Raw genomic sequence first — 27,093 nt, forward strand, 5'->3', positions numbered from 1 at the left:
GAACGCATGGTTCAAAGACAAATTTTCTTTGAAGTCTTTAATGATCAATTAATAATTAACAGTTACAACAAATAAAATTTCTTAGATTTTCTAACATTTTATATTAAAAATCAGGGTTAATAGTTATTTAGATTTTAATTATATTTTTATATCAGTCATATCAATGTTTTTCATGCATATCTGTCTATTTTTAAATTTAAAGATTTTATTTACAACTTATTTACAGATCTCATTGACATTTATAAGACGACCTACAATGTTTTTCTTTATACTCAAGATAAAAAATAAAATAAAATTAAGGGGCCGAAATGTCTCTATTGAAAATCACTAAGGGGCCGAAACGTCTCGAGTCATTTTAATTAAGGGGACGAAATGGCAGGGCCGAAACGTCTTAGGGGCCGATTTGGTAGTAGGCCGATTTGGTAAGGGGCCGATTTGTCTTGCTCCCTTTACAAACTGTATTGAAGTTATAAATGCACTTCACAAAACATATTTTTATACAAATACTAAACTAAACTAACTAATCTTTTCCGGAACGGAGTTTGCCATTGGCCCGGAATTGGTCTGGTCCGGCCAGTCTTTTATACCAAACCCTCGGTCCATTGCCAATCGTTAAAATACGGTGTTGTCTGCTCCGTTGGACTATGCGGTGCAGGTTTTTAAAAGCCGGTTTAAACAACGCACGTTTTGATGACGTATTTAACATTTCCGGTAGTATTCAGCATCCCGATTTCTTCTGTGAATTAATTATCGAATTATTGAAAGGTTTATGCTGAGACAGATTAGTTCCCAGTCTTTTATCAGTACAAGACACTTCTTTCCATTATTGTTTTGTTCATGTATGGGTGGTAGTTCTTCTAAAGCAATGAGCGGTCAACCATTTACAGTTGCGGCTCAAGCATCCAGGAACACAGCAACGGTATGGAATTATAGACGTAACTATGAAACTGAGCAGCACGAACATATGACACACCATGTATTTTTTTAGAATAAAATTAAGAACTCTTATTTAAATCATAAGATTCCTGCTGATAATTATTAAACAAATTTAAATGTTTGAGTTATGACCAGGTCTAGAATTACCATTTATTACCATATTTTTGTTGTAATTTTTAAAAAATACAGTAGTACAGATATTATATATACATGTTATCTTAAACTCTTTAAAAGGCTTCAAACCCAAGAGCCTCAGGGGGGCTTTGCCAAGGGTACTGAACTCACCAAGGGGTCAAACTCATCACCTTTGACACCCAACTTAAATTGGTGACAACTTAAGAAATCTCAGAGGAACCCTATGTACCTGTGCAAGCAATAAACATAAGGTCTCTATGTTTCTGAATGAAATTTATATAAAACTGTTGCTACTGTCCTTTTCATATTATTCATTGTTTTTCAGGCTGTTGTAAGTTGTCTAATTGGGCTATATTGCTGGTTTTGTAATTTTTTGCCCAATAGAGCGAACTGTAAGAAATGAAGTAACATACACTGTATATTGTCTTATTTACCAAGAAGCAACAAACTGCAAGTTTGCCAGACAATTGCCTGACAGCAATACTGCCTCATTGGACAACTTTCAATGGCCTGGTTGAAACAATGTCCACAAGCTTGGCACCTGTCCCCCAAGACTAGAAATATGACATGCAAAATAATTTAGCATTGTTTTAGTCCCACTGAGTTCTCCAATCTACCATTACATGCTAAAAAAATGTTATGGGAGGTTTAGAGGACTGCCAGTGATTGGTGTACCAGTATCTTTAGTGAATCCAGCTTGATTTGAACTACTAGACTACTCACAGAAAGTTATTTGTATAATATTTGGTAGGCCACCAGTCATCGAAATTAGACTTTTGGATGAACAAGCCCGAATTCTTATACTATTGCTTGTTATCAATTTTTTTAACCTGCTTAATAATTTAGAATTTGAGCAAGCCCTGAAGACATTATTGTTAGTTGAATAAATATGCTTTATAAAACACAAAATATGAATTAAAACAGAATATAAGTTTGTACTTGTACAAATGAATATTCCTTTTAGGTCATATAAACTTTGAAATTATTATTTGACCATTTCGGGTACAGCTGTTTTGTTCGGCCATATTGACTATAGGCAATATTTTTGATTTTTTAAATAATTAGTATTTACTGCGTAATTTTGGTTCATTTTCACCATTAATTTTTTTCAGCCATATGTCTTGTTTTTTTATTCAAACATTTTTGGTTGAAATGCAAGGTTTGCAGTTTGTCTTATTATGCTGATGTTATTAACCAAAATTGTTGATGATTGAAATGTATTAACTTCTAATATCTGAAGTTTAAATCATCCAAATTGGCACTCATTGGGATATCTGGAGTTTATAATTTAGTAATAATCAAAGTCTCCCCCACGGTGTTGAAAAAGGTTACAAAGGAAACTGTCATGTCACTGTATAAAGATATTTATGATATGCTTTCCAGTGGTTTATAGAGATTTATGAGTGAATTAAAAATGTCAAAATTGTATGTTATCCTACATGTAATAAAAAAGGAGTAAAAACAGTTTGTGAAGACACCTTACTTTACCAATTCATTACTTATTTACTACATCTGTTTCTTTTATTAAGACTCTGTGTTATTCATACATAACATCTTTCATATTTATTTCAGCTGATCTTCCTTCATGGACTCGGAGATACTGGGTAATGTATTTTTTTCTTACAACACTGTATAGCTGAATAGCTGTTATGTTATTCTCCATAGAAAACACCTTTGTTATTGTTCTTAGAACACATTGCTGTTAGAATCCTTTTATGTGTTCTTAGTAACATTTTCATTTCGCTTTTGTTTTCATTCAATTATTATAAAAGAAAAGAACTTCACAGCAGATCTTCAGGGGTATATTGATTTACAATTGAGTGGTAGGATAAAGGCAAGTATGGAAGCCTTAAGTGGACTTCTAAATGTCCACTTCATCTTATCATTGAGATGCATTATCTATGGCCATGTTTTAAAATGGTTATAAATATCTTGAAAGTAATTACCAAGGAATGGTCTTTGGAATTACATATGTATTTTATCTAAGATATTGTGCATTACATGAAAACACACTCAAAATGTTAATGTCACTTCATCTTGTGTACATGTCAACGCCATGTTTGTCATTAATCTTTATGTAAACAACACATTTCTTACAGATTTGTGTACATGTGTCCTTTTTTGAGAATTTTCAATAGTCTATGGAGTATGCAGTTTTTGTATGTGTAACTGTTTAAAAGAATAATGTATTAAATGTTGAGTTTAAATCTACTTTCATATAATATGTGCAATTTCTGTTGTTGTTTTTTCACTTTTTTCATAGCTATTTTCGCCATGTAAATATATACTGAAATGATGCCTTAGCTATAAATCTGTGCTATATATTGTCAAAGTCATTATTTATATCAACACTACAGTGTTGTTGAGCACTCTCGACTGTTCTCTCAGGAATTGTCATTTATGTATTTATTGGGTATTTTCAAATGCCATTGTCAATAACGTGTAATAAAACCTCTTTAAAATGTCTACAGATAATTGTTATAATAGCAGACATAAAATAGAATGTCTCTTCTTGTTCTATTGGAAATCCATAGATTGTCAACATACAACATTGTCTCCATTTATTTTTAGTCAAGGCTGGGCAGAGGCATTTAAACAGCTCAAACTACAGAATGTCAAATGTATATTTCCTAATGCGTAAGTTACCGTATATCTGAACCTACATCCTTACACTAGAAAAAAAAATGTTTGCTTTCAAATAACATAATTTTGTTTACCTGTAAATTTTCGTATTATTTATCTTATTCAATTTGTACTTGTGTATACATTACATAAAACATATTATACAGACAAATCCTGTGGTATTGATAAAATTGTTGTTTTAAATCCGTAGTTACTGTGATTTGATTGTCAGATTTAAATTCTATTTCAGATCTATAAATCCAGTTACGTTGAATTATGGAATGAAAATGCCTTCATGGTAAGAGCCTTGATCAATTAACATCTCAACTGAGTTTGTCTGGTAACATGTCATCTAAGTTTGTCCGTTTCATCAATAGCCATTATTTTCTACAATTGTGATTCAACTAACCAGATGGCACATGGTTTCTAGCAACTAACCAGATGGAACATGGTTTCTAACAACTAACCAGATGGCACATGGTTTCTAGCAACTAACCAGATGGAACATGGTTTCTAGCAACTAACCAGAAGGAACATGGTTTCTAGCAACTAACCAGATGGCACATGGTTTCTAGCAACTAACCAGATGGAACATGGTTTCTAGCAACTAACCGGATGGCATATGGTTTCTAGCAACTAACCAGATGGAACATAGTTTCTAGCAACTAACCGGATGGCACATGGTTTCTTGAAACTAACCAGATGGCCCATGGTTTCCTTGCATCTTACCAGATGGCACATGGTTTCTCCCAACTAACAAGATGGTACATGGTTTCTAGCAACTAACCAGATGGAACATGGTTTCTCCCAACTAACAAGATGGCACATGGTTTCTAGCAACTAACCGGATGGCACATGGTTTCTTGAAACTAACCAGATGGCCCATGGTTTCCTTGCATCTTACCAGATGGCACATGGTTTCTCACAACTAACAAGATGGCACATGGTTTCTCACAACTTAAAAAGATGGCCCTTGGTTTCTCGTAACTTACAAGGTGGCACATGGTCACACAACTTACAAGATGTCCCATGATTTCTCGCACCTAACAAGATGACCCATGGTTTCTTGCAGCTTACAAGATGACCCATGGTTTCTCTCACTTTACCAGATGGCCCATGGTTTCTCGCACTTAAACAGATGGCCCATGGTTTGGCGCAACTAACCAGTTGGCCCATGTTTTCTCTCACTTAAACACATGGCACATGGTTTCTCCTAACTAACAAGATGGCACATGGTCACACAACTTACAAGATGTCCCATGATTTCTCATACTTTACAAGATGGCCCATGGTTTTTTGCAACTTACAAGATGCCCATGGTTTCTCTCACTTTACCAGATGGCCCATGGTTTCTCTCACTTAAACAGTTGGCCCATGGTTTCTCTCACTTAAACAGATGGCCCATGGTTTGGCGTAACTAACCAGATGGCCCAAGGTTTCTCGCACTTAACAAGATGCCCCATGGTTTCTTGCAACTTACAAGATGTCCTATGATTTCTTGCACCTAACAAGATGGCCCATGGTTTCTTGCAACTTACAAGATGCCCCATGGTTTCTCTCAGTTAAACAAATGGCCCATGGTTTGGCGTAACTAACCAGATGGCCCATGGTTTCTCGCAACTAAGACGATGGCACATAGTGTCTCTATTGCCATTGTTTAACGCCTGTAAACCCAAAGGTCCCTTGACATTATGTCAATCACAAACATGTAGAGAACAGATTTCAATGCATTTGGTAATATTCTCATTTTATTATAGATCGCTAGCACCTTTTTTATGTCTTATTACATACATAACAATGCCAATGTTTTCCACCCTACCTCGTGTCTCTACATTATTGACAATCATATGGAATATCTATCTTTAGTGAAATATGTCCACATGATTTCTTCAATTGTTCTATCCAGACAGTAATAACAATAATTGCGGGGATATTTACCCCATTCTTTGATTGCTCCAGTTATTAGTAAGAAGAGTTTATGCAATGGTGTGGTGTCTGTTGTCCATCTATGCGTCTGTAAACAATTGCTTGTGAACACAAAAATCAACAGTTTTTAAACGTAAACAGTAGTAAGATATCCATAGGGGCTTTATTCCTTTTGAAATCATGCCAGATCCGCCCATGCACGACTTAAAAAGGTATAGCCCTATAGAAAGTATACTCTTAGGGAGGCCACATGGACTGAGAGTTGTGTTTTACTGTTCTGTTACTGTCCCTTTGCCCTTTGTTACAAATAAGCAGGAACATATATAGATTACAGATTGCATCCCTTTGAATATTCCCTATTACTAATATGTACATGCTTTGGATAAAAAAGTACAAAAAAGTCACGCCAGTGGAGTTGGCGCTCATGTGCCTCTTGTTTTCATGTTTATCATCAACTCTAAAAATAGCCAAATGAATAAGCCTTTTAATAAAACAAATATAAGCACATTGATTTCACTGGTGGTGTACATGTTATTAAGAAATCTTAAAATACGTCTGTTGAAATAATTGCATTGTTGCGTTGCAAAATGAAAATAAACATATAAATTAAGGAAATAAACCATCAAAACTTAGTTTATAAAATAAGAAATGCTGTTGTCTGCCAGCTTTTAATAATATGTGTTAAGGACATACCCATTTATATTTATTTGCAAACACCTCATAACAAAGTTGCAAACGGATGACAAACATGAAAATAAAACAGAATGGCCTAAATGTATAGCAGGCTGATCATGCTGTAATATTTCACATGTTAATTGGATTTTTTTATTCATTATAAATATGAGGTATCTTTTAATCACATCAAATTGCCATACTTGTTTTATATTTGTAGGTTTGATATAAAGGGCTTAAGTATGGATAGTCCTGAAGATGAGGATGGAATTAAAGCTGCATCACAAATGTGTAAGTTGAGTAGCATTTATAATTACAAAGATGGAGGTAATTTAACCCTGGACAAATGAAGTTTGATAAGGGGTATATTGGTGTCGCCCTGTGGTTGGTCTGTCGGTTAGTCTGGTGCAATTTTTCGGAGTTATGGACTCTTCAACAAAATGGTTTGTCATTCCTGTGTCCAGGTGGCATTCAGGTTTATTTCTTACTACTGTGGCAGCTGTATTTTTTTTGAAGAAAGAAAGAAGTAAAATAATTAAGATTAAGCTATGAAATGTTCATTTTTGAACACAAAGGTAAGTGTATTGTGACATTTGCAACATCTTCAATAAAGATGTTTGAACTGTTACAAGTATAGTATTAGTTATAGGATTCTGATCAAGTTAAAGAGTTTTCTGAGCATTTTACAGTTTTCACCACTATAAGGACAAAATGTTAAATGAAAAGTTGCAAAAAAGAAGATTTATTGTAGAATCTTCGTTTTTGCTGAACACATTGTGTCACATTAATCTACCTTTGACTGTAAAAGATATTGTGTTTGCATGTACTGTTGCAGTGAACCATCTGATAGCCAACGAGGAGAAGGAAGGTATATCATCTGAGAATGTGTATGTGGGCGGATTTTCCCAGGGTGGGGCGGTGGCACTCTACACAGCTCTAACCTCACAGAAGAAGCTGGCCGGCATTGTGGGGCTTAGTACCTGGCTCCCATTGAACAAACAATTTCCTCAGGTAACACTGAATGGGTTTCCTCCTATTTCCATTGTGTAATTATAAAATATAGTAGAAACATTATTTTATTTCGAAAAAAAAAAATGATTACAAAAAAATTATTACATGTAATAGCCTGGTTATCCTTGGCATCGACATTGATTTCAAGTCTAGATTACTTTCCATCTCATTCTCTTATCTTTGGTTTCTTGGTACAAAATATTTCTTGCTGAATAAAATTGGTTTGAAAAGTAACACTAGGCCAGGTTCTTGTTCCTAAGACCAAGAGTTTTGAATAGGTTTGCCTGAAAGGCACTTTGGTTTGTTTCGGGTAACCTGACTGACTATGTTTTTTGTTAACCTATTTATTGAAAAAATAACAAAAATACACAAGAGAACAAAGGGCTTGACATTATATTAACAAAATCAATCTGACTAGCCTGCAGATTTAACAAGTTAGCTATTATGGCTAGTGGTAAACAGAATAAAAATGTTTTATGTAACATACTCTGACCATGTGGATGCTGGTCATCTACAACACTACCTACATTTGTAACACCACAGTCCCTGACCTATCGGCTGCTGGTCATCTACATCACAACCTACATTTGTAACACCACAGTCCCTTACCTATCAGCTGCTGGTCATCTACAACACTACCTACATTTGTAACACCACAGTCCCTGCTGCTGGTCATCTACAACACTACCTACATTTGTAACACCACAGTCCCTGACCTATCAGCTGCTGGTCATCTGCAACACTACCTACATTTGTAACACCACAGTCCCTGACCTATCAGCTGCTGGTCATCTACAACACTACCTACATTTGTAACACCACAGTCCCTGACCTATGGGCTGCTGGTCATCTGCAACACCACATACATTTGTAACACCACAGTCCCTGACCTATAGACTGCTGGTCATCTACAACACTACCTACATTTGTAACACCACAGTCCCTGACCTATCAGCTGCTGGTCATCTGCAACACTACCTACATTTGTAACACCACAGTCCCTGACCTATCAGCTGCTGGTCATCTACAACACTACCTACATTTGTAACACCACAGTCCCTGACCTATCGGCTGCTGGTCATCTGCAACACCACATACATTTGTAACACCACAGTCCCTGACCTATAGACTGCTGGTCATCTACAACACTACCTACATTTGTAACACCACAGTCCCTGACCTATCAGCTGCTGGTCATCTACAACACTACCTACATTTGTAAAACCAGTCCCTGACCTATTAGCTGCTGGTCATCTGCAACACTACCTGCATTTGTAACACCACAGTCCCTGACCTATCAGCTGCTGGTCATCTACAACACTACCTACATTTGTAAAACCAGTCCCTGACCTATCAGCTGCTGGTCATCTGCAACACTACCTACATTTGTAACACCACAGTCCCTGACCTATCAGCTGCTGGTCATCTGCAACACTACCTACATTTGTAACACCACAGTCCCTGACCTATAGACTGCTGGTCATCTACAACACTACCTACATTTGTAACACCACAGTCCCTGACCAATAGGCTGCTGGTCATCTACAACACTACCTACATTTGTAACACCACAGTCCCTGACCTATCGGCTGCTGGTCATCTACAACACTACCTACATTTGTAACACCACAGTCCCTGACCAATAGGCTGCTGGTCATCTACAACACTACCTACATTTGTAACACCACAGTCCCTGACCTATCGGCTGCTGGTCATCTGCAACACTACCTACATTTGTAACACCACAGTCCCTGACCTATCAGCTGCTGGTCATCTACAACACTACCTATATTTGTAACACCACAGTCCCTGACCTATAGGCTACTGGTCATCTACAACACTACCTACATTTGTAACACCACAGTCCCTGACCTATCAGCTGCTGGTCATCTACAACACTACCTACATTTGTAACACCACAGTCCCTTACCTATCAGCTGCTGGTCATCTACAACACTACCTACATTTGTAACACCACAGTCCCTGACCTATCAGCTGCTGATCATCTACAACACTACCTACATTTGTAACACCACAGTCCCTTACCTATCAGCTGCTGGTCATCTACAACACTACCTACATTTGTAACACCACAGTCCCTGACCTATCGGCTGCTGGTCATCTACAACACTACCTACATTTGTAACACCACAGTCCCTTACCTATCAGCTGCTGGTCATCTACAACACTACCTACATTTGTAAAACCAGTCCCTGACCTATCAGCTGCTGGTCATCTGCAACACTACCTACATTTGTAACACCATAGTCCCTGACCTATCGGCTGCTGGTCATCTACAACACTACCTACATTTGTAACACCACAGTCCCTCACCTATTAGCTGCTGGTCATCTACAACACTACCTACATTTGTAACACCACAGTCCCTGACCTATCAGCTGCTGGTCATTTACAACACTACCTACATTTGTAACACCTCAGTCCCTGCTGCTGGTCATCTACAACACAACCTACCGTTGTAACACCACAGTCCCTGACCTATCAGCTGCTGGTCATCTACAACACTGCCTACATTTGTAACACATCAGTCCCTGACCTATCAGCTGCTGGTCATCTACAACACTACCTACATTTGTAACACATCAGTCCCTGACCTATCAGCTGCTGGTCATCTACAACACTACCTTCATCGGTAACATCACAGTCCCTGACCTATAGGCTGCTGGTCATCAACAACACTACCTACATTTGTAACACCACAGTCCCTGACCTATGGGCTGCTGGTCATCTACAACACTACCTACATTTGTAACACCACAGTCCCTGACCTATAGGCTACTGGTCATCTACAACACTACCTACATTTGTAACACCACAGTCCCTGACCTATCAGCTGCTGGTCATCTGCAACACTACCTACATTTGTAACACCATAATCCCTGACCTATCAGCTGCTGGTCATCTACAACACTACCTACATTTGTAACACCACAGTCCCTTACCTATCAGCTGCTGGTCATCTACAACACTACCTGCATTTGTAACACCACAGTCCCTGACCTATGGGCTGCTGGTCATCTACAACACTACCTACATTTGTAACACCACAGCCCCTGGCCTATCAGCTGCTGGTCATCTACAACACTACCTACATTTGTAACACCACAGTCCCTGACCTATCAGCTGCTGGTAATCTGCAGCACTACATACATTTGTAACACCACAGCCCCTGACCTCTCAGCTGCTGGTCATCTGGAACACTACATTTGTAACACCACAGCCCCTGACCTATCGGCTGCTGGTCATCTACAACACAACCTACATTTGTAACACCACAATCCCTGACCTATCAGCTGCTGGTCATCTGGAACACTACCTACATTTGTAACACCACAGTCCCTGACCTATCAGCTGCTGGTAATCTGCAGCACTACATACATTTGTAACACCACAGTCCCTGACCTATCAGCTGCTGGTCATATACAACACTACCTACATTTGTAACACCACAATCCCTTACCTATCAGCTGCTGGTCATCTGCAACACCACATACATTTGTAACACCACAGCCCCTGACCTATAGACCGCTGGTCATCTGCAACACTACCTACATTTGTAACACCACAGTCCCTTACCTATCAGCTGCTGGTCATCTGCAGCACTACATACATTTGTAACACCACAGTCCCTGACCTATCAGCTGCTGGTCATCTACAACACTACCTACATTTGTAACACCACAGTCCCTGACCTATCAGCTGCTGGTCATCTGCAACACTACCTGCATTTGTAACACCACAGTCCCTGACCTATCAGCTGCTGGTCATCTGCAACACTACCTACATTTGTAACACCACAGTCCCTGACCTATCAGCTGCTGGTCATCTGCAACACTACCTGCATTTGTAACACCACAGTCCCTGACCTATCAGCTGCTGGTCATCTGCAACACTACATACATTTGTAACACCACAGCCCCTGACCTATAGACCGCTGGTCATCTGCAACACTACCTACATTTGTAACACCACAGTCCCTTACCTATCAGCTGCTGGTCATCTGCAGCACTACATACATTTGTAACACCACAGTCCCTGACCTATCAGCTGCTGGTCATCTACAACACTACCTACATTTGTAACACCACAGTCCCTGACCTATCAGCTGCTGGTCATCTGCAACACTACCTACATTTGTAACACCACAGTCCCTGACCTATCAGCTGCTGGTCATCTGCAACACTACCTGCATGTGTAACACCACAGTCCCTGACCTATCAGCTGCTGGTCATCTGCAACACTACATACATTTGTAACACCACAGCCCCTGACCTATAGACCGCTGGTCATCTGCAACACTACCTACATTTGTAATACCACAGTCCCTTACCTATCAGCTGCTGGTCATCTACAACACTACCTACATTTGGTACACCACAGTCCCTGGTGCTGGTCATCTACAACACAACCTACCGTTGAAACACCACAGTCCCTGACCTATCAGCTGCTGGTCATCTACAACACTACCTGTATTTGTAACACCACAGTCCCTGACCTATTAGCTGCTGGTCATCTACAACACTGCCTACATTTGTAACACCACAGCCCCTGACCTATAGACGGCTGGTCATCTGCAACACTACTTACATTTGTAACACCACAGTCCCTGACCTATCAGCTGCTGGTCATCTACAACACTACCTACATTTGTAACACATCAGTCCCTGACCTATCAGCTGCTGGTCATCTACAACACTGCCTTCATTTGTAACACCACAGTCCCTGACCTATAGGCTGCTGGTCATCAACAACACTACCTACATTTGTAACACCACAGTCCCTGACCTATGGGCTGCTGGTCATCTACAACACTACGTACATTTGTAAACCACAGTCCCTGACCAATAGGTTGCTGATCATCTACAACACTACCTACATTTGTAACACCACAATCCCTGACCTATCAGCTGCTGGTCATCTGCAACACTACCTGCATTTGTAACACCACAGTCCCTGACCTATCAGCTGCTGGTCATCTGCAACACTACATACATTTGTAACACCACAGCCCCTGACCTATAGACCGCTGGTCATCTGCAACACTGCCTACATTTGTAACACCACAGTCCCTGACCTATCAGCTGCTGGTCATCTGCAACACTACCTACATTTGTAACACCACAGTCCCTGACCTATCAGCTGCTGGTCATCTACAGCACTACCTACATTTGTAACACCACAGTCCCTGACCTTTCAGCTGCTGGTCATCTGCAACACTACCTACATTTGTAACACCACAGTCCCTGACCTATCAGCTGCTGGTCATCTACAACACTACCTGCATATGTAACAACACAGTCCCTGACCTATCAGCTGCTGGTCATCTGCAACACTACCTACATTTGTAACACCACAGTCCCTGACCTATCGGCTACTGGTCATCTACAACACTACCTACATTTGTAACACCACAGTCCCTGACCTATTAGCTGCTGGTCATCTACAACACTACCTACATTTGTAACACCACAGTCCCTGACCTATCAGCTGCTGGTCATCTACAACACTACCTACATTTGTAACACCACAGTCCCTGCTGCTGGTCATCTACAACACAACCTACCGTTGTAACACCACAGTCCCTGACCTATCAGCTGCTGGTCATCTACAAAACTACCTACATTTGTAACACATCAGTCCCTGACCTATCAGCTGCTGGTCATCTACAACACTACCTTCATTTGTAACACCACAGTCCCTGACCTATAGGCTGCTGGTCATCAACAACACTACCTACATTTGTAACACCACAGTCCCTGACCTATGGGCTGCTGGTCATCTACAACACTACATACATTTGTAACACCACAGTCCCTGACCTATAGGCTACTGGTCATCTACAACACTACCTACATTTGTAACACCACAGTCCCTGACCTATAGGCTGCTGGTCATCTGCAACACTACCTACATTTGTAACACCACAGTCCCTGACCTATCAGCTGCTGGTCATCTGCAACACTACCTGCATTTGTAACACCACAATCCCTGACCTATCAGCTGCTGGTCATCTACAACACTACCTACATTTGTAACACCACAGTCCCTGACCTATCAGCTGCTGGTCATCTACAACACTACCTACATTTGTAATACCACAGTCTCTGCTGCTGGTCATCTACAACACTACCTACATTTGTAACACCACAGTCCCTGACCTATCAGCTGCTGGTCATCTACAACACTACCTACATTTGTAACACCACAGTCCCTGACCTATCAGCTGCTGGTCATCTACAACACTACCTACATTTGTAATACCACAGTCTCTGCTGCTGGTCATCTACAACACTACCTACATTTGTAACACCACAGTCCCTTACCTATCAGCTGCTGGTCATCTACAACACTACCTGCATTTGTAACACCACAGCCCCTGACCTATCAGCTGCTGGTCATCTACAACACTACCTACATTTGTAACACCACAGCCCCTGACCTATCAGCTGCTGGTCATCTGCAACACTACCTACATTTGTAACACCACAGTCCCTGACCTATCGGCTGCTGGTCATCTGCAACACTACCTACATTTGTAACACCACAGTCCCTGACATATAGACTGCTGGTCATCTACAACACTACCTACATTTGTAACACCACAGTCCCTGACCAATAGGCTGCTGGTCATCTGCAACACTACCTACATTTGTAACACCACAGTCCCTGACCTATCAGCTGCTGATCATCTGCAACACTACCTACATTTGTAACACCACAGTCCCTGACCTATAGGCTGCTGGTCATCTGCAACACTACCTACATTTGTAACACCACAGTCCCTGACCTATCAGCTGCTGGTCATCTACAACACTACCTACATTTGTAACACCACAGTCCCTGACCTATCAGCTGCTGGTCATCTGCAACACTACCTGCATTTGTAACACCACAGTCCCTGACCTATCGGCTGCTGGTCATCTGCAACACCACATACATTTGTAACACCACAGTCCCTGACCTATAGACTGCTGGTCATCTACAACACTACCTACATTTGTAACACCACAGTCCCTGACCTATCAGCTGCTGGTCATCTACAACACTACCTACATTTGTAAAACCAGTCCCTGACCTATCAGCTGCTGGTCATCTGCAACACTACCTACATTTGTAACACCATAGTCCCTGACCTTTCGGCTGCTGGTCATCTACAACACTACCTACATTTGTAACACCACAGTCCCTGGCCTATCAGCTGCTGGTCATCTGCAACACTACCTACATTTGTAACACCATAGTCCCTGACCTATGGGCTGCTGGTCATCTACAACACTACCTACATTTGTAACACCACAGTCCCTGACCTATCAGCTGCTGGTCATCTGCAACACTACCTACATTTGTAATACCATAATCCCTGACCTATAGGCTACTGGTCATCTACAACACTACCTACATTTGTAACACCACAGTCCCTGACCTATCAGCTGCTGTTCATCTGCAACACTACCTACATTTGTAACACCACAGTCCCTGACCTATAGGCTACTGGTCATCTACAACACTACCTACATTTGTAACACCACAGTCCCTGACCTATCAGCTGCTGGTCATCTGCAACACTACCTACATTTGTAATACCATAATCCCTGACCTATCAGCTGCTGGTCATCTACAACACTACCTACATTTGTAACACCACAGTCCCTTACCTATCAGCTGCTGGTCATCTACAACACTACCTGCATTTGTAACACCACAGTCCCTGACCTATGGGCTGCTGGTCATCTACAACACTACCTACATTTGTAACACCACAGCCCCTGACCTATCAGCTGCTGGTCATCTACAACACTACCTACATTTGTAACACCACAGTCCCTGACCTATCAGCTGCTGGTCATCTGCAACACTACCTACATTTGTAACACCACAGTCCCTGACCTATCAGCTGCTGGTAATCTGGAACACTACCTACATTTGTAACACCACAGTCCCTGACCTATCAGCTGCTGGTCATCTACAACACTACCTACATTTGTAACACCACAGTCCCTGACCTATCAGCTGCTGGTCATCTACAACACTACCTGCATTTGTAACACCACAGTCCCTGACCTATCAGCTGCTGGTCATCTACAACACTACCTGCATTTGTAACACCACAGCCCCTGACCTATCAGCTGCTGGTCATCTACAACACTACCTGCATTTGTAACACCACAGTCCCTGACCTATCAGCTGCTGGTAATCTGCAGCACTACATACATTTGTAACACCACAGCCCCTGACCTCTCAGCTGCTGGTCATCTGGAACACTACATTTGTAACACCACAGCCCCTGACCTATCGGCTGCTGGTCATCTACAACACAACCTACATTTGTAACACCACAATCCCTGACCTATCGGCTGCTGGTCATCTGGAACACTACCTACATTTGTAACACCACAGTCCCTGACCTATCAGCTGCTGGTAATCTGCAGCACTACATACATTTGTAACACCACAGCCCCTGACCTATAGACCGCTGGTCATCTGCAACACTACTTACATTTGTAACACCACAGTCCCTTACCTATCAGCTGCTGGTCATCTACAACACTACCTACATTTGGTACACCACAGTCCCTGGTGCTGGTCATCTACAACACAACCTACCGTTGAAACACCACAGTCCCTGACCTATCAGCTGCTGGTCATCTACAACACTTCCTACATTTGTAACACATCAGTCCCTGACCTATCAGCTGCTGGTCATCTACAACACTACCTTCATTTGTAACACCACAGTCCCTGACCTATAGGCTGCTGGTCATCAACAACACTACCTACATTTGTAACACCACAGTCCCTGACCTATGGGCTGCTGGTCATCTACAACACTACGTACATTTGTAACACCACAGTCCCTGACCAATAGGCTGCTGGTCATCTACAACACTACGTACATTTGTAACACCACAATCCCTGACCTATCAGCTGCTGGTCATCTGCAACACTACCTGCATTTGTAACACCACAGACCCTGACCTATCAGCTGCTGGTCATGTGCAACACTACATACATTTGTAACACCACAGCCCCTGACCTATAGACCGCTGGTCATCTGCAACACTACCTACATTTGTAACACCACAGTCCCTGACCTATCAGCTGCTGGTCATCTGCAACACTACCTACATTTGTAACACCACAGTCCCTGACCTATCAGCTGCTGGTCATCTTCAGCACTACCTACATTTGTATCACCACAGTCCCTGACCTTTCAGCTGCTGGTCATCTGCAACACTACCTATATTTGTAACACCACAGTCCCTGACCTATCAGCTGCTGGTCATCTACAACACTTCCTGCATATGTAACAACACAGTCCCTGACCTATCAGCTGCTGGTCATCTGCAACACTACCTACATTTGTAACACCACAGTCCCTGACCTATCGGCTACTGGTCATCTACAACACTACCTACATTTGTAACACCACAGTCCCTGACCTATTAGCTGCTGGTCATCTACAACACTACCTACATTTGTAACACCACAGTCCCTGCTGCTGGTCATCTACAACACAACCTACCGTTGTAACACCACAGTCCCTGACCTATCAGCTGCTTGTCATCTACATCACTACCTACATTTGTAACACATCAGTCCCTGACCTATCAGCTGCTGGTCATCTACAACACTACCTTCATTTGTAACACCACAGTCCCTGACCTATAGGCTGCTGGTCATCAACAACACTACGTACATTTGTAACACCACAGTCCCTGACCTATGGGCTGCTGGTCATCTACAACACTACGTACATTTGTAACACCACAGTCCCTGACCTATAGGCTGCTGGTCATCTACAACACTACCTACATTTGTAACACCACAGTCCCTGACCTATAGGCTGCTGGTCATCTGCAACACTACCTACATTTGTAACACCACAGTCCCTGACCTATCAGCTGCTGGTCATCTGCAACACTACCTGCATTTGTAACACCACAATCCCTGACCTATCAGCTGCTGGTCATCTACAACACTACCTACATTTGTAACACCACAGTCCCTTACCTATCAGCTGCTGGTCATCTGCAACACTACCTACATTTGTAACACCACAGTCCCTTACCTATCAGCTGCTGGTCATCTGCAACACTACCTACATTTTTAACACCACAGCACCTGACCTATAGACCGCTGGTCATCTGCAACACTACCTACATTTGTAACACCACAGTCCCTTACCTATCAGCTGCTGGTAATCTGCAGCACTACATACATTTGTAACACCACAGTCCCTGACCTATCAGCTGCTGGTCATCTACAACACTACCTACATTTGTAACACCACAGTCCCTGACCTATCAGCTGCTGGTCATCTACAACACTACCTACATTTGTAACACCACAGTCCCTGACCTATCAGCTGCTGGTCATCTGCAACACTACCTGCATTTGTAACACCACAGTCCCTGACCTGTCAGCTGCTGGTCATCTGCAACACTACATACATTTGTAACACCACAGCCCCTGACCTATAGACCGCTGGTCATCTGCAACACTACTTACATTTGTAACACCACAGTCCCTTACCTATCAGCTGCTGGTCATCTACAACACTACCTACATTTGGTACACCACAGTCCCTGGTGCTGGTCATCTACAACACAACCTACCGTTGAAACACCACAGTCCCTGACCTATCAGCTGCTGGTCATCTACAACACTACCTACATTTGTAACACATCAGTCCCTGACCTATCAGCTGCTGGTCATCTACAACACTACCTTCATTTGTAACACCACAGTCCCTGACCTATAGGCTGCTGGTCATCAACAACACTACCTACATTTGTAACACCACAGTCCCTGACCTATGGGCTGCTGGTCATCTACAACACTACGTACATTTGTAACACCACAGTCCCTGACCAATAGGCTGCTGGTCATCTACAACACTACGTACATTTGTAACACCACAATCCCTGACCTATCAGCTGCTGGTCATCTGCAACACTACCTGCATTTGTAACACCACAGACCCTGACCTATCAGCTGCTGGTCATCTGCAACACTACATACATTTGTAACACCACAGCCCCTGACCTATAGACCGCTGGTCATCTGCAACACTACCTACATTTGTAACACCACAGTCCCTGACCTATCAGCTGCTGGTCATCTGCAACACTACCTACATTTGTAACACCACTGTCCCTGACCTTTCAGCTGCTGGTCATCTGCAACACTACCTACATTTGTAACACCACAGTCCCTGACCTATCAGCTGCTGGTCATCTACAACACTTCCTGCCTGCATATGTAACAACACAGTCCCTGACCTATCAGCTGCTGGTCATCTGCAACACTACCTACATTTGTAACACCACAGTCCCTGACCTATCGGCTACTATTCATCTACAACACTACCTACATTTGTAACACCACAGTCCCTGACCTATTAGCTGCTGGTCATCTACAACACTACCTACATTTGTAACACCACAGTCCCTGCTGCTGGTCATCTACAACACAACCTACCGTTGTAACACCACAGTCCCTGACCTATCAGCTGCTGGTCATCTACAACACTACCTACATTTGTAACACATCAGTCCCTGACCTATCAGCTGCTGGTCATCTACAACACTACCTTCATTTGTAACACCACAGTCCCTGACCTATAGGCTGCTGGTCATCAACAACACTACGTACATTTGTAACACCACAGTCCCTGACCTATGGGCTGCTGGTCATCTACAACACTACGTACATTTGTAACACCACAGTCCCTGACCTATAGGCTGCTGGTCATCTACAACACTACCTACATTTGTAACACCACAGTCCCTGACCTATAGGCTGCTGGTCATCTGCAACACTACCTACATTTGTAACACCACAGTCCCTGACCTATCAGCTGCTGGTCATCTGCAACACTACCTGCATTTGTAACACCACAATCCCTGACCTATCAGCTGCTGGTCATCTACAACACTACCTACATTTGTAACACCACAGTCCCTGACCTATCAGCTGCTGGTCATCTACTACACTACCTACATTTGTAATACCACAGTCTCTGCTGCTGGTCATCTACAACACTACCTACATTTATAACACCACAGTCCCAGCCCTATCAGCTGCTGGTCATCTACAACACTACCTACATTTGTAACACCACAGTCCCTGACCTATCAGCTGCTGGTCATCTACAACACTACCTACATTTGTAATACCACAGTCTCTGCTGCTGGTCATCTACAACACTACCTACATTTGTAACACCACAGTCCCTTACCTATCAGCTGCTGGTCATCTACAACACTACCTGCATTTGTAACACCACAGTCCCTGACCTATGGGCTGCTGATCATCTACAACACTACCTACATTTGTAACACCACAGCCCCTGACCTATCAGCTGCTGGTCATCTACAACACTACCTACATTTGTAACACCACAGCCCCTGACCTATCAGCTGCTGGTCATCTACAACACTACCTACATTTGTAACACCACAGTCCCTGACCTATCGGCTGCTGGTCATCTGCAACACTACCTACATTTGTAACACCACAGTCCCTGACCAATAGGCTGCTGGTCATCTGCAACACTACCTACATTTGTAACACCACAGTCCCTGACCTATCAGCTGCTGATCATCTGCAACACTACCTACATTTGTAACACCACAGTCCCTGACCTATAGGCTGCTGGTCATCTGCAACACTACCTACATTTGTAACACCACAGTCCCTGACCTATCAGCTGCTGGTCATCTACAACACTACCTACATTTGTAACACCACAGTCCCTGACCTATCAGCTGCTGGTCATCTGCAACACTACCTGCATTTGTAACACCACAGACCCTGACCTATCAGCTGCTGGTCATCTACAACACTACCTGCATTTGTAACACCACAGACCCTGACCTATCAGCTGCTGGTCATCTACAACACTACCTGCATTTGTAACACCACAGACCCTGACCTATGAGCTGCTGGTCATCTGCAGCACTACCTGCATTTGTAACACCACAGTCCCTGACCTATCAGCTGCTGGTCATCAACAACACTACCTACATTTGTAACACCACAGTCCCTGACCTATCAGCTGCTGGTCATCTGGAACACTACATTTGTAACACCACAGCCCCTGACCTATCAGCTGCTGGTCATCTGCAACACTACCTACATTTGTAACACCACAGTCCCTTACCTATCAGCTGCTGGTCATCTACAACACTACCTACATTTGTAACACCACAGTCCCTTACCTATCAGCTGCTGGTCATCTACAACACTACCTACATTTGTAACACCACAGTCCCTTACCTATCAGCTGCTGGTCATCTACAACACTACCTACATTTGTAACACATCAGTCCCTGACCTATCAGCTGCTGGTCATCTACAACACTACCTACATTTGTAACACCACAGTCCCTTACCTATCAGCTGCTGGTCATCTACAACACTACCTACATTTGTAACACATCAGTCCCTGACCTATCAGCTGCTGGTCATCTACAACACTACCTGCATTTGTAACACCACAGACCCTGACCTATAGACTGCTGGTCATCTGGAACACTACAAAATGCCACAGTTGCGTTCGAGCCTCCTTCTTTCTGTACCTTTATTATATCGTGTACATGTAACATGGAATTTGATGAATAAATGAATTTATGATTTTAAGTTATTAAGTTATTTAAGTCATGCTCTGGATCATGGGTGTCGAAATCACACTTACCTCTAGAAACAAACTATTGCATCCCAATGTTTCAAGCCCATCTTGGTACAACATTACACATTTTTATTACGATGGATTTTAACAAGTATGCATTACATCATGATCACACTCTATAGTATAGGTTTGAGAACCTTATGGTGATGTTCAAGCCATCATTGTATTTCAGGCTCTAGGGGAGAACCGAGACATTCCCATGTTTCAAGGTCATGGTGAAGACGACCCGTTGGTTCCCCTCAAGTGGGGTGAACTCTCTGGCAAGCTTGTACAGCAAATGACCTCTAAACACACATTCAAGACATATCCTGGCCTTGGTCATTCATCCTGTCAAGAGGTAACCATTTTTGAGTTTATTTATTACTACAGGGAGAGACTAAACTGTTACAGATAAATTTTTAAAGTATTGTACCATATTGAAGTGTAAATCAAATATTTGAATGGTAAGACGTAGGCAGAGTTATTAGTGCAATTACTAGTGTGCAGATTAGATGTCAGGCTATTCACTTATACCCATGCTAGCCAGATCCTCTCATGCATGACTGGATTATGGCCCTTGAAATGGTGTTGACCTATCAAAAGTATACTCTAAGGGAGACAACTTTAACAGAGAGTTCCAAGTAGTACAAGAGTATTAAAAAGGGATGAAAACGCAAATATTCAAACAAATATTTGGTATTCGAATATTCATTGTGTTCTTTTGTTGTTGAATAAATAAGATAATAAACCTTTTGTCTGCAGCTTTGTTGTTGTGTATAAAGTCTTGTTTTTTACAATGTTTGGCACCTAATGCCAGAGGCATAAATGGGATGACTGCACGTGCGTTGTATGTCAATAAGGGACCTATCGTCGGGGTTCATATACAGTTATTTTACAACAACTGCCTATAAGACAAGTGACATCAAACCAGTTTAATTGAATATCGAAAATCAGATAGCCGTCTTGTATTGTGAGAATTGCTGATCATCCTATGGATATATTACCCGCCATTTGGCTCATAACGTCATTTAATCAGCAATGAACAGTTTTTGCTAATCAATTTCACTTTGTTTAGTAAATGATTTTGACACAAAAGTAAATATAAAAGCTAAGGTATTGATATTAAATTATGAATATTAAAAAAAAGTTATAACACATACACTCTATAAACAGAACAGTGGCCATTGCATGTGCTCATATAACAAGCATAAAAATTGCCTTTGATGATCAGGTATCCCAGTTTTACATAAAACATCAAAAAGATAAAACATGTTTTAGAAATGATATCAAATGTGATTAAAAGCAAGTCATGCAAATAAATACCTCCATCCAGCTACAATAAAATATGTGTGGTTTTTAGCTTGTCTGTTCTGCGATAAAAAAAAAGTTCAGATATTGTCAAAGTCTTGAATCAGTAGTTATAATTTTTTTAACCATAGCTTGGTTAAAATGAAGCTTGGTACACAAAATGCCAGAGACAATTGACACATGTATAGTAAGGCCCATAACTCTGGTTTTAGTTAGTGCCCCTTTTAGAGTTATGCCCCTTTTCAACTGAAAAGAACCGACGATCCTTGGCTTTTGTTCTGCAGCGCTCTTGTATATGTCAGCCTTTCTTTTGTAAGTGTAGTGTTATAATTATATAAGTTTCAGGCGAAATTAAGAAAGTATAACTTTGTATTGAAATAGACAAATGACATTTTGTACAAAAACTCTCAAGTCTTTCTTTGTATTTTCAGGAAATGGAAGATGTGAAGAACTTTTTCACTTCACAAGGTTGATGTGAATCTAAGGTTAGACTCCACTTGAACCATGAGGCACTCAACAGTGTGGCATGGTTGAACATGTATCATCTGACATAAATCTGAACACATATGCCACTTGGCTCATTATTAAGTTACTCAAGAGTTTGTGAATTTAGTGGAATGTAACCCTACATAACTACAACTACACTGACTCTGTGGGATAATTTCCTGCTTTTGAAATCACCTTTCATATGTGCAGAAGGTATCATGGTTTGTTAAGACTTGTAATTATTTAATCTGATTTGGTTCTCCTTTACAAACTCCATTTCAAAAATATTGTTATGATTATTTTGGGGGTGGGGGGGATTGTGACTCAATAATGACAATTTTTCAAACTGTTATATTGTTACATGTCGAACAGTTTTGATAAAAAAAGGACATACTCATTTTCACAACACTATCACATTTATACAGATAATTGTAATAATTATGTAGGTCGTATTAAGGGTCAACATTAATAAATTGCTTTATAAAATGCTTTGTCGTGTTGGGTCATATTCAGCAATAAATGAAATTTTACATGAGTGTTTTTAGTGGAGTTTCTTTTTGTTTAGATAGTTATTTATTTACTCTATAAAAACTTTGTTAGAATTAGGTTTGTTATGTAATTGCGAAGTGTTGTTATGAAGGTGATTTTTTACTTCCTCATAAGTTGATGGTGTGCTTTTTTCAGCAGAATCTGTTACCACAACTATTGTTATTATCCTATTTCAAGAATTGACTTTAATTTTGAATATAATCTTATTGACATTTTAGAAATGAAAAGGGTGTTCAGAGATAATAATTTTCTATTAACATGTGTTTCTGTTTGGTTTTGTGTGCATGTGTAATTGAATGATATATCGTCTTTTAAAGAAGTTTCTTAATACTGACCTACGCAGAAAAAATGCTTCTTTTTCACCAGTTTATTTATGCAAGAGAAAGAGTTGTCAGTAGTGGACTCAGGACGGTATGTCATAATTGATTTGAAATGGATATGACAGAATATTATATTGTTTAGACTGTGGTAAGCCACTTTACTTGGTTCTGTGCACATCTTCAGGCAGTGGTATACAACACTGTAGATATTGTCTTTTACATATGTAATGTATAAACACTTGTTTTGATATTGGAGGTCCCTTGAAAATAGATATACTATTTGAACTCAATATATGCTTGTTTGACAGAACATGTTCCAGACAGTGTTTGGAATGATAAGAATCAATACAATGGAACAGGCACAGTGTTTGCTCTGTCACAACTTTTCATTGTTCTGTATGTGTGAAAGTCAAATAGAAATGTATTCATTAATTAGTCTGATTTCATACTGCTTACAAATTTTATGCTTCACACAATAAACTCTTTGAAGAGGCTTTTTATAGGAGCAATAGGAAATTAATGCATTGCACGCAATTCAGAGTCTGAAGCCTTCTTAATAAATGATGATGTCACTCTTCTAGCTGTTCCAACTTTTCTCTTGACACAGTCCGAACACATTTTTGTCAGTGTTTCATTTTTCCTCCCAAATCTGAATGTTCTGTTCTGTATTCCATGTTTATGGCAAGCTATGCCATCTGTGTTGAACAGCTTATCAAGCATGGTAAAGATCATAAGACAAAGTAGTAAAGAATAAATTTAAAGAAGCACCATAAAAGTTAGTAATAGTGTTTCTTTTAGATATAGAAAGCAGATTTAAAGTCTAGTTGTTTTGTTGTTTCTTGTTATCATACCCCAGACAATCGAAGTCTGAGGAGATAATTGAAGTCACAATGTGGTTGGCCGGTCGTTCGTTGGTCTGTTGCATTTTTTCTTGTCTGGAGCATAGCTTGAAAACTACTGGATGGAATTTAAGTGAGAGGAAATGCAGTGTACAAGAACCATAACTCTATTTCAGCTCATTACAGCAGAGAAAATGCAGTGTACAAGAACCATAACTCTATTTCAGCTCATTACAGCAGAGGAAATGCAGTGTACAAGAACCATAACTCTATTTCAGCTCATTACAGCAGAGGAAATGCAGTGTACAAGAACCATAACTCTATTTCAGCTCATTACAGAGCTATTGCCCTTTTGTTACTTGTTTTTGTCCAAAGCATAGCTTGAAAACTACTGGATGGAATTAATTGATGGTAAAGCACAATAAGAGGAAGTGCAGTGTACAAGAACCTTAACTCGACTTCTGCTAATTACAGAGGTATTGCCCTTTGTTACTTTTCCTTTTTGAATGTGTAAATTCTAAACTACTTTATGAATTTTAAGTAAACAGTCCACACTGGTTAAGCATGACAAGTGGAAATATAGTGTACAACAACAGAGTTAGGGCCCCTTTTCAAAGGAATAGTTTGCCATTCCTGTGTCCAGGCGAATATCGCGGTATTCCTCACTCCTGTGGCAGCTCTTGTTTTGTCTGATATTAAACGGGTTTCCTGATCTGTCACTATTTATATGTGTATTGCCCGTACAAAGAAGGCTGTTTTATGTTTCTTTGTACATTAAAGCACAAGACAGGAAACATATCTACCACTATTTTTTAAATCTGAATCAGCTTTCCTCATTCAAAAACTAAACATTACAATACCTTTTCATATATGCTTAACTTAAACATTCTGTAATAATAACACAGTGAAGTCATTATTTACAACGGGAAATTGGAAATCTTTTTTATGCCCAATTTTTTCATGCATTGGATGATATTTGGTGAAGAACAAACAAGCTCATTTCCTAATATGGTTATGTCAGAACTGTAGGTGCTAGGATAATTATCTTAACCTATAGAGAAAGAAACTAATGTGACAGTGAATTCAAGTAATGTAAATTTTTATTTGACATAATTTAATTACTGTCTTTCAGTATGGCATTTATCTTGTACCAACTGGCCCAAATGTATACATGACTATTTTACAAGATATGTAAGTTAATTTTTCCCATTCTTTTTTTCTGAAAAACTAGTGGTTATTTCGTTTAGCATGTAACATTAGTTTAACAGTTCACCTAGTTTTAAATGTAATATTTGAATTGATCAATATTATCAAAAGTACTTTTGTAGGTCATCTGTATGTTGGTCGACAGAAGGCCATGCATTGTCATTTAGAACAGTTTTGAACATTTAGGACTTAAACACAAAGGTGTATTTTTCAGTATTTGAATACATTGTAATGGTTTTTATTAGGGTTATTGTTATTTAATAATGATTATTGTTACCTAAAATCAACTAGTCTGTCCTAAACCTAAATATTTTAGCCTAAAGAACTGCAGACCTGTCTGTATTCACTATATTTTCTATTGTGATATATACACATGTTATTGTATCAATTCATATTCAGCAGCTTATGATACCATAGCTTTTGAGAAGAACAGTATCACTATAATTGGTAGTTGTTTCTAGCTAGATTTGGTTGATATCATTCTTAGTGTGTACGAAGTTTTGTATAATGTCAATAGTTTGCACCAAAAAATGTAAAACAAAATAAAAGATTTCAAGTTGACCTCAGACTCATTATAACATTGCTTTACTCTATGGTTATCATCATTTCCACAACCTGTTTTATAATGTTCAGAACAGGCTTGGGTCCATTTTAACAGGATGAAGCCGAGCACGCTATTTTCGTTATGGATTCATTTGTGTAGTATTCGTTTTGAACTTGAAGGAAAAATATTTTTGTTTATTTTCATCACCTGTTTATATACGCCCGTTTTAAAAAAAGACATATTATTAGTTTAACCTGCTGCATACCAGCAGGCTGGCAGTTTGTTGTACAGCCTAAAGTCTGAGTCTTGAGTCCTAAGTCTACATTTGAGGCTAAGACATGTACGTGAATAGGGCCCCTGTATATTGTCCGCTCATCACCAAATTTGGTCAGAATGTGTATTAAATATCTTGGATAAGTTTGATAACCAGCCATATCCTTGTAGTCACTTAAAAACAATTGCCTTTAATTATCGAAATTACTTCAAATCAGTCTTGTCCTATCATTATCCTTTGTCCAATCATCACTAAATATGGTTAGAATGTGTATGGGCATTCTACCTCGAACATGTTCGATAACCAGTCATATCACTCTAGTCACTCAAGAGTTATCATTTATTTTTGAATCCAATGTCCAATCATCAGCAAAATTTGGTCAGAATGTGTATGGGCATACTATCTCGGAGAAGTTTGGTAACCAGCCGTGTTGATTGTGTCATTTGAGAGTTATCACCCTTTAATTATAAAAATAACTAAAATTGGTCGTGTCCAATCATTTAATGGTTCAGATTTAGAAGCAAACTTGGTCAGAGTGTTTATGGGAAAAATATATTGGACAAATTTGTTTA

The 27,093-nt window shown here is 40.4% G+C and overlaps 1 protein-coding gene across 1 annotated transcript; it reads left to right on the plus strand.

The window, feature by feature from the left end:
- Nucleotides 1–685: 685 nt before the first annotated feature.
- On the plus strand, nucleotides 686–26,264 carry LOC128214267 (acyl-protein thioesterase 1-like). Its single transcript, XM_052920639.1, has 8 exons — nucleotides 686–919; nucleotides 2,644–2,675; nucleotides 3,643–3,708; nucleotides 3,944–3,991; nucleotides 6,512–6,582; nucleotides 7,127–7,302; nucleotides 21,189–21,353; nucleotides 22,735–26,264. The coding sequence occupies exons 1-8, from the start codon at nucleotides 770–772 to the stop codon at nucleotides 22,774–22,776; spliced, it is 750 nt and encodes a 249-aa protein (XP_052776599.1). The 5' UTR covers nucleotides 686–769; the 3' UTR covers nucleotides 22,777–26,264.
- Nucleotides 26,265–27,093: the final 829 nt, after the last annotated feature.

Source organism: Mya arenaria, chromosome 13 (genome assembly GCF_026914265.1).
Source record: "Mya arenaria isolate MELC-2E11 chromosome 13, ASM2691426v1".
In the NCBI taxonomy this organism is placed as follows: Eukaryota; Metazoa; Mollusca; class Bivalvia; order Myida; family Myidae; genus Mya; species Mya arenaria.